The 9,565-nt window shown below is 39.5% G+C and overlaps 1 protein-coding gene across 1 annotated transcript; it reads left to right on the plus strand.

The window, feature by feature from the left end:
* The first annotated feature begins 6,963 nt into the window (after positions 1-6,963).
* LOC133805101 (uncharacterized) lies at positions 6,964-8,785 on the plus strand. The gene is made up of 2 exons (XM_062243202.1): positions 6,964-7,277; positions 7,809-8,785. Exons 1-2 carry the CDS (start codon positions 7,077-7,079, stop codon positions 8,331-8,333), a joined length of 726 nt encoding a protein of 241 aa, XP_062099186.1. The 5' UTR covers positions 6,964-7,076; the 3' UTR covers positions 8,334-8,785.
* The last annotated feature ends 780 nt before the right edge of the window (positions 8,786-9,565 follow it).

Consider the following 9,565-nt stretch of genomic DNA (forward strand, 5'->3'; position numbering starts at 1 on the left):
TGTGTGGCGCCAATCAATCAGATGCTTTTGCATTTGTCTTACCATGGCATCGTTGATTACTGGATTGTCTTGTGGATAAATGAATTTGTCCTAAAATCACAATTAAATTTGGAATTTGTTAAAATATTATGAAGATAGACAAAATCTTTAATAATGAGTTATTAAAGATTTAAAAAATGCTTACAGATAACCTATGCTAAATAACTTGGATATCAGCTGGCGTTACTTGTTCCCAAGCTAGTGTAGTTGGGGGTACGGTGTCACGAATATAACGAGCCATGGAATTGTGAACCACTTGCTGTTTGAATAACTTTTCCAGTTTGTGCATCAAACTCTACTTTCAGATGGCTAACTTTTTTGGTGGCCAGTCCTTCTCGATATTGGCACCATAATAAGCTCCTCTACCCCTCTTGGAGCCACCACCGGTGTCATTACTTGGTTCGACCATTCTACATTAAAATATTCATTAATTAACTAATTCAAATTATGTATGTCTGTTGTTTTTTGTTATAAAATTAACATTTTATTACTTATGGTCTTTCCCAACCTACCCTATATCGACCTAGTGGATCCCTTGGAGATAGTAAGCAGTCATGTACTTTTCCCCATTTTTTCAAGATGTTTCTCAAACATCTTGAAAAAATGAGGAGTATTACATGAATACATTGGCTATCCCCAAGGCATCCACTAGATGCATGTCTATTATTTTTTGTTATAAAATTAACATTTGATTACTTATGGTCTTTCCCAAACTACCCTATTCCGACCTAGTGGATCCCTTGGTGATAGTAAGCATTCATGTACTTCTCCACATTTTTTCAAAATGTTTCTCAAACATCTTGAAAAAATGAGGAGCAGTACATGAATACATTGACTATCCCTAAGGCATCCACTAGGTGCATGTCTATTACTTGTTATATATATATATAATTAACATTTTATCACTTATTGTCGGAAAAATGTATTTTCCTCAATGGAAATTGGTAAGAAAATAAAACTCTAGACCAAATATTACAAATAAATGATGATTGATTAAAATGTGTTACAACTCTATGACTGAAAATATAAAGAAACAATAGAAGAAATAAAAGAAAAGAATATGGAAATACAACTCTAAGCAAAATGATACAAATAAAGTGAAAGTGTTTGAACAAAGGAAATAAAAGGATTACAACTCTTAAATAAAAATACAAGTAAATAGAACAAGAAGAATATGAAGAAAAGCAATAGTAGAAAATAAGAACAAGAACAAGAACAAAACAATAAACTCTCACTCACACAACCAAAGTGAAGAGTGTTGGGGATGACCAACTTGAACAATGTTTGAAACCTTTGTCCAAAAGCTTATTTCCCCCTAACTCATGCACTAAAGGATCTCTCACAGGTTTTGGAAATGCTTTCTGGAATAATCAAGCCTCTAGGTGTTTCTAGCCAAGTGCTCTAATGGATAGAAAAATTATCTTTCAAGTGAGCAATAGGCTCCTATTTATAGAGTTTAGAGACACCATTTGAATTTCAAATTCCACCAACCCCCATGGCTGTTACCAATGATTAATTGGATGTTTATAGAATTGAAAATGAGATTTGGGAGTTATTTGGGTTTTTGGAGTCATTCAAAAAAATTGGAAAAGCTGAAAAATTGGTCAGAAAAACCCTTGTGGCCGCGGCTAGGGACATCAGTGGCCTCAGACATTGCTCTCTGTCCCACTGGTTACGGTCACCAACATTCTATGGTCGCGACCATTGACCAATTTCAGCACAAAAATTGTGCTGTTTTTCCAAACGGTTCCAATACCCTCCCAATTGATTTTGTAACCCCCAAAACACATTATTGGGGTTAAAATCATATCTCTAACAGCCATTTCACATATGGCTTTAAGAAATTCATCTCAATATTGTGTAACAACAAATCTACACAATAAAGGGCAATATTTGGAAGTTACAAATTTGTAGCTGAATTTGTAACATCAAATATGTTACATATTTGGATATTTCTCATATATCTAAATATTGTAATTCTCTATTATATGTTACAATATGTGACACTCTTTGTCACATTTATTTAATCTAAAACATTATATTATAAAATAATATAACACTAATGAGGCTAAAATTTTTTGACTTCCCGGTCGGGCATTTCCATCTGATGTAGTGTCGTTAAGTATTTCTACTTGATCGGTAGGGCGGATCAGATTTTGCCCTTCGACCGAGATGGACTTCCTCTTATTGGTGATAACGTCCCTTAGATCCTTTCGGGAAGCATGTTCTCCTACCCGGTCAAACACCGTGCTCTTAGATTTTTCAGAAGGCTTACTGCGTGGGACCTGCTCTCTCTCACTACGCTGCTGGTAGGGATGTAGTGGCGACTTTTCGGTATGGCCCGGGCAATCTTTTCCTCCTTGCTGGCCAGTGCCTTCTTTTTCTTTTTCTTTTGACCGGTCGGTCTGATGACTGTCCCCCTCGTCTCGACCATATCCATCTTTGTAGCTAGGAGTTTTTTTTTTATCTTGAGAGGCTTTGGTTTGGTTCTTTCCGGGCGGAGTGTGCATACTATCTGACTGGTAACTCTCTGATCGGGAGGTTCCTGACCAGTGACCTCTGGAAGGGGTTCTAGAGTTCTCCCTTTGTGTTGATGCAGTTCTAGAGAGGACTCCATCATCTGCCAGACCAGTCTGATTTCTTTGACTCCAGTTAAGTCCCCGAGAGTCGGTCCTTCCAGCAGGGGACTTCTGACTACATTGTCCTTTCGTGCACCCTGGACAGCTGCTCGTGCCACAACTTGAGCATTGGCTTGGGCCAATTGAGTAGCCACTTTTAGAGCAAGTGCAACTTCATGATGTCTCCGGTCGACTTCCTCCTGTCGTTGTCTGATCTCTTCGCTTCTGGCCTCCATATCGCGCCTTTATTGTTCTAACGTAGCTCTCTGCCTGGCCATCTCTTCAGCGAAAGACTCCTGTTGGGCGTTAAATTGCATCATCTCCTCCTGGAAAACCCCCATGGCCTCTTGGAGTTGTTCGATCTCTAGAGTTGTCTCCTCGAGAAAGACCCTGGGCTCAGTGTCAGGGCTCTCAGGTGTAGGACCTTCTGGTCTAACAGTTTCTTTTGCAGTTGATGTACTGGGCTTCCTGGGTGCCATATTGGTAGGATAGTACTGTGTTTCTTCTATTCAGGCTCTCAATGAAAGCACCAAAAATTTTGACCACAATTTTGGCCAACTGCGAGTAGACGCAAAAACGACAATAAACCTTGAATAGAAAATAAATAACACAAGTAATTTTTATAGTGGTTCAACCCCAATTTGTTGGTAATAGCCTAATCCACTTAGAGTTGTGATATATGTAGCATATACTTAAGATCAGATGAACCTTAGTCAATTGAGTTTCTCAAGTATAAGCAGAAAAGTACAATGTTTCTCACACTAAACTCTTAGAAAATGCTCCCAGAATGCCCCAAGTAATGGTCCAAAAGCCTCAAAACTAGAGAGTTCTTTCAGTCTAAAAAAGATCAGATCTCCCCAAATGATGCCATGAGCCATTTATTGGGAAATTTGATAAATCATGCTTACATTAGCTTAATAATTAAAATTTGAACCAAAGTTAACCACCCTATGATACAAATGCTTATCTTTCATTTAATATCAAAAATACCCCTCTCATAACAAAATCCCATACCTTTCCTCTCTAAAATCTTGCAAAAAAGATACACATGGGTAAGTAATTTTCTTTGATTCTTGTTGTTGTTGGTTGTTTTTATGATTTAGATTGCTGTTTAGATGTTGGATCTGTAGTTTGTTGGTATTTTTTGCTGTTTTTTTGGTGAAAATCGTGGTCTGTGAAAATCTGCGTTTTTTTGGGTTCCTTGAATTTTTTTCTAAATGCCCGATAGTGTCCGATATAGGCCCGATGCAGGGACGATAGTTGTTGGGTTTCAAGGTTAGTGATGAGGTCCGATGGCCACCCGATGCTTGCCCGATATGTTTTGGTTACCCGATGGTCATTAAGGTTCGATGGCTACCCGATGGTTGCCCGATATTTATTTTCATTCTACAAACCCTTTAAGTACGATAATGGATCGATACGAGTCCGATGCATGCCCGATAGTTGTTATTAAGTTAATGCAGACCTATTAGTACGATTGTACACGATGGTACCCGATAAGTGCCCGATGCTTGCCCAATAGTACGATGGTACACGATTGTACCCGATGGTACACGATAGTGATAAAAAAACTTGATAAAAACCGTACCTTTCGGCTTTTCCCCTGCCCATTTCCCGTTCCCTCCCAAATCCCAACTCTTCACTCCCACAAAACCATCGAGCAACATAAGTACTCACACCCGACGCTTCTCTCTCCCTCACCCACCATCACCCGACGCTGCTCTCTCCCTCACCCGACGGTCGGAAAAACCCCCACCGGAGACGTAGAAAAACCAAGCCCCAACCCCCACTGGAGACGAAGAAAAACCAAGCCCCAACCCCCACCGGAGACGAAGAAAAACCAAGCTCCAACCCCTCACCGGAGAAGAAAAACCGACACCCCATTGCGCAAAAATGTCTAGGGTATGTGTTTTTTTTAATCTCTTCTCCATTAAAAAATGTTATAGTATGTATTGTTGAATTTGACTGTGTTAAATCTGACTGTGTGACATCTGATAAACCGTAAAATTTTGAAAAAAATTTCTGGGTTTTTTTAGAGGTACGATAAGGTACGATAGTGGGTCGATATGGGTACGATAGTATTTGTGTTTCTCATAACTTCAGGTTGAAGATGAGTGTACGATAGGGGTACGATAGTGGTTCGATGGTGGTACGATAGGTTGTGTTTTCTGATAACTTGAGGTTGAAGATGGAGGTACGATAGGGTACGATGTTGGGTACGATGTGTGCCCGATAGTGGGAACAAATTGTTGTGTATGTTATAATACGATGGTGTACGATGTGAGGTACGATTGTGCACGATAATGTTATAGTTCCAGTTTTCCATTGGTGTCCGATATGGTGCGATAGATTCCGATAGTTGCTCGATAGTATATTGCAGAATATAAAATTTGATGTTTTTTTTTGTTATTCTATTTAATTGGGTATTTATTTGTTTTATGCAGAACTTAAGACCTCCACAACTGATAGTTCCAGTAGAGGAACATTTTACGGGACGTATCACTTGGCGCGGCAGTTGGTACTTTCCAAAGATTAAAGCAAAATTTATACAGTGTGGTTTATTGGATAGGGTGAAGGAATCCCCTTTCAAACAGTTCTTCATGGCGGAACCATTAAATTTTTCTGGTGCCTTAGTCCATCAATTGTTGTTGCACAAATTCAGAGGGGAGAAGACTGACGAAGTCCAGTTTTATATTGGGAAAAAAAGATGTAGATTTAGCCAATTGGAGTTCGCTTTAGTTACTGGTTTAAATTTTGAGGCCGAACCGTCTGAAGCTGAGATTAAAGCGAAGACCACTTCGGATCGGTTAATTCTTGAGTACTTCAATGGTCATTCCCAAGTGAGCATAGGGCAACTGCGCAGAACTTTTGAGAGTTGTCAAATAGTTGATGATGTGTACAAGATGGGTTTGTGCTTATTAGTTGAGGGTGTTTTGAAAGGTCGTGAGGAGAAGTTGATGGTTTGGACTGACATGCTGAAGATGGTAGACGATGTTGACTTCTTTTTCCAGTACCCGTGGGGGAAGATATCATACCAGAAGTTGTTACAAACTTGTCAAAAAGACTTTGTTGAAATGAAGAAGCATTTACAGAAGAAGATTGAGAAAGGAAAGACTCAAAAGGAGGCCAAGTACTCTATTTATGGGTATGCTGCAGCATTGCAGTATTGGGCTTTTGAGTCCATCATTGAGTTGGGTCAGGATCATGCTGTGAGATTGGGCCAAGGCATACCAAGAATGATCAACTGGCAGAGCAAGGAGAAAGTAGAGATACACAAAGAGCAACTTATTAAGTTGTTTGCCAAAAAGGTGAGCTTTTACTTTACTTTTGAATGTTCTATATTTTTTTCTAGATATGCAATTTTATGGGTACTGCACGATAGGAATACGATAGAGTACGATTTGAGTACGATTATGGGGTTATTTTGTGGTTTTTTGTCAACTGTTTGAAAACTGACTAAGTGGTACGATTTGGTACGATGATGGTCCGATGGGGGTACGATATGTATTCTTTGTTAATGTAGTAGTAGTGGTACGATATTGGTACGATGTTGTACGATGATGGTACGATAGTTAGCAAGCAATTCTCACTTACGGGTACGATATTGTTATGTTATGGGTACGATATGGGTACGATAATTGCATGATATGGGTACGATATGGGTACGATTGGGGTACGATAGTTTACCAATTGACATGATATATTGTTTTACTTTCCAATCTAAATATGCATTGTTTTTTGTGGCAGTTGACAGTATACCCCTACCTGTGTGCCCGACCTGCTGAAGAACAGTATGTGAGGACCCTTACAGACAATGAAGCCCCATTGTATGTGGACATGGGGTTAGAGGAACTAGAGGTGGGTCCCGATGGACAGCCTACACAGGAAGCCTTACAGAGCCAGGCTGAAAAGCTTGCTGAAAAGTTAGCTGAGCAAGCAGAAGCAGCAAATATTTTTAAGGAGGTTCCACCAGCTCAACCTGAGGCACCTGAGGTTCCCCCATCAACACCTCATGCCAGCACCTCCTCCCAAGCTGAGCAACCAGGCTACTCTATGATTTTGGCCAGGTTGGAAAAGGTTGAAGGGCAACAAAGTGCCCTTATTAAAGGTCAGTCCGAGATCTTGGGTCAATTGCAGAAGCTTATGACAATGATGGAAGATCTTAGTAGGCCAGTTCCAGATCCACACCCTCAGTCCACTGAAGAAGGCCCTCAGTCTCCTGTAGATGAAGACATTCTCCCTAACGATTACAGACCTGATGATGTAGATGATCACATTTTTCGCACACCAGAGGATATGCAAATTACTGTAATCGGAGATACTGAAGATTCTGAAGTACAATTCTTAAACATAGCTCCACCAGCACCGGAGAAGAGGAGAGAAAGAAAGAGGCCTAGGTGGTTCGATGAGTACACTGCAATGAGGAAAAGGAATAAGAAATCGAAGACAGCAGTGAATGTGGATCCATTGAGGGTTGTTGATGGTAAATTACTTATGACCTTTCACAAGTGGTTGCTTGGCACCATTGGGAATAAATATCCGAGGGAATGCTTCTCAGGGACACACGATGCTGCTTGGTTCCTGAAACTGCATACTCCGAGGACATGGCTTTCTGACTCTGTAAGTTTTCTATAACTTCATAATTAAATAATGTTGAAAATTTATTTAAATGTTTCTATATATAGTGGTACGATATGGGTACGATATGGTACGAAAGTAGTACGATAATTATAAGTGTCAAATTATAAACTGTTTATGTCAATGGTACGATGGTGGTACGACATTAGCACGATAGTGGTACGATATAATTTGTTAAGTAGTTACTATTACCATCATAAATTTAGAATTTGTAGTGGGACAATTTAGGTACGATGGTAGTACGATAATGTACGATGATGGTACGACAGTGGGACGCTAGTGGGTACGATGGTGTATAATACTAGTTTTTGCCATAAAGGTACGATGATGGTACGACATTAACACGATATTGGTACGATAGAAGGTTTTATTGTTAATATATTCATGTACGATTGGGGTACGATAATGGTACGATTGGGGTACGATAGTTACTATATTCATGTCTGATAGTTTTTTTGTTTGTTTATTTTGGTACGATATTGTGGTTACTGACTTAATTTTCCTTTAATGTAGCATTTAGATGCAGCATTTCATCTCATGAGGAGGCGTCTAGAATTTTATCCTAACGTGTACCCTCAGAAATGTGTTGTTATGCCTACAATTTTTCCCGAATCATTGAAGGGTCGGTGGGACGCTTTTCCAGGTTCTGACTACTCTAGATTTAGTTGGGATGACAGTATATTGGACCTGGTTAGGGGTGATGCAGTCCAGTTCTTACCGAGTTGGCAGAACAAGGAGTTCATTTATTTTGCCCTCTTCTTGAAAGACCAAATGCATTGGGTAGCTGTAGAGGCAGACCTGAATGGGTGGATGCTCAACATCTTTGACTCCAGTATTGGATCAATTTCCGAAAACGATTTGATCAGCTTGATGGTTGACTGGTGTACCATTTTCCCGTCGGTCTTGCGACAGTCCGGTTTATTTGAGAACCATGACGTTATACTCGCGCCTCAGTTGACAGCATCAGAGAGTCAGGTCAGACCCTTCGATTGGAAACTCATTCCACGTGAATTCGTACCGCAAACAAAATCCAGGTGAACTTTATTAAATATCACATATTAATTATTATTTCTTAATTACAAAACTTTATTAAATTATTGTTTATTTTCTAATGCAGTGGCGATTGCGGATGTTACGTAATTGAGCATATTGAACATAAGCTTCTACAACTACCATTTGATAATGTAACTGACAATAATATGAAACTTTTTAGGCAAAGGTGGTGTGTAGACTTATTCTACCAAAACTTATGTTGAACGGTCTTAATTTTTTTGAATTGTATAATTTTTTTGATTGCTCTTTTTGTAATTACTACATTTTAATGTGCTTAATCTTTGCATCGTACTATCATCGATCACTATCGTACTCTATCGTACCCTCACTTGCCTCACAAATTTCACGAACAGTCCTGAAACCATACCATCGTACCATTATCGGACAAATATCGTACATTATCGTACCCTAATGTCGTACATTAACTATCGTACTACATCGAGCAACGTCGTACCATATTGTAAGATACATTTAAATAATCCTACAACAAACAATATCGTGCATTGTCGTACCGGCATCGTGCACTATCGAACCAACACTGGATTATTACATATTTAAGAGTTTCATAATGGAGAAAAAAATAGAAAAAAACCTGCAAAATCCAGCACATAACAAATATTACTAGTTCAAGCAGAAATAAAACATAATAGGTCAACTAGAATACAAACAAAACAAGTTAACCTCGGTACTTGCAAGACGCTTTGTTGTGCCCTTTACCACCACACTTGCTACAACATCGTTGTATCACAACCTTGTCTCCATTAGAAGGATATCGATTTTTCCTAATTCGTCCGACCTTTTGCTTCTTCGGTCGGCCTACAGGTTTCTTCTCAATCGGTACTCCAACTTGGATGTTCTTAATGTCTTCAGGCAATTCCCAATCATCCTCATCACCAACTGGCATAATTGTCCCCTCATATGTGCTCTTCCAACTCTCTCTTGTGTAATATTGAGAGCACAATGCGTACATGCTAATATTTCGTTCTTGAGCAGCAGCACATGCATGTGGACAAGGAATCTTCATGATTTGGAATAGGCCGCAACTGCATTGTCGTGCCTCCAAATCAACTATACCACCGCTCTGAACTGTTCCTCCGGGGTGGACATTAAATGTATAAGGTCCAGCTCTGTCGACGCTTAAGAACCGAGATTTCTCAAATTGACATGACAAGTCCCCCTCCATAACTGGTGATAGAGTCGTGCTACACTTTTCAGCG

This window comes from Humulus lupulus, chromosome X, assembly GCF_963169125.1.
Source record: "Humulus lupulus chromosome X, drHumLupu1.1, whole genome shotgun sequence".
Classification (NCBI taxonomy): Eukaryota; Viridiplantae; Streptophyta; class Magnoliopsida; order Rosales; family Cannabaceae; genus Humulus; species Humulus lupulus.

Excerpts from the sequence above, each read along its gene's own strand:
- LOC133805101 (XM_062243202.1), top strand. The coding sequence starts at position 7,077 with ATGAGGAAAAGGAATAAGAAATCGAAGACAGCAGTGAATGTGGATCCA. Across the intron at positions 7,278-7,808 it reads GGACATGGCTTTCTGACTCT|CATTTAGATGCAGCATTTCA; the intron begins GTAAGTTTTCTA and ends CCTTTAATGTAG.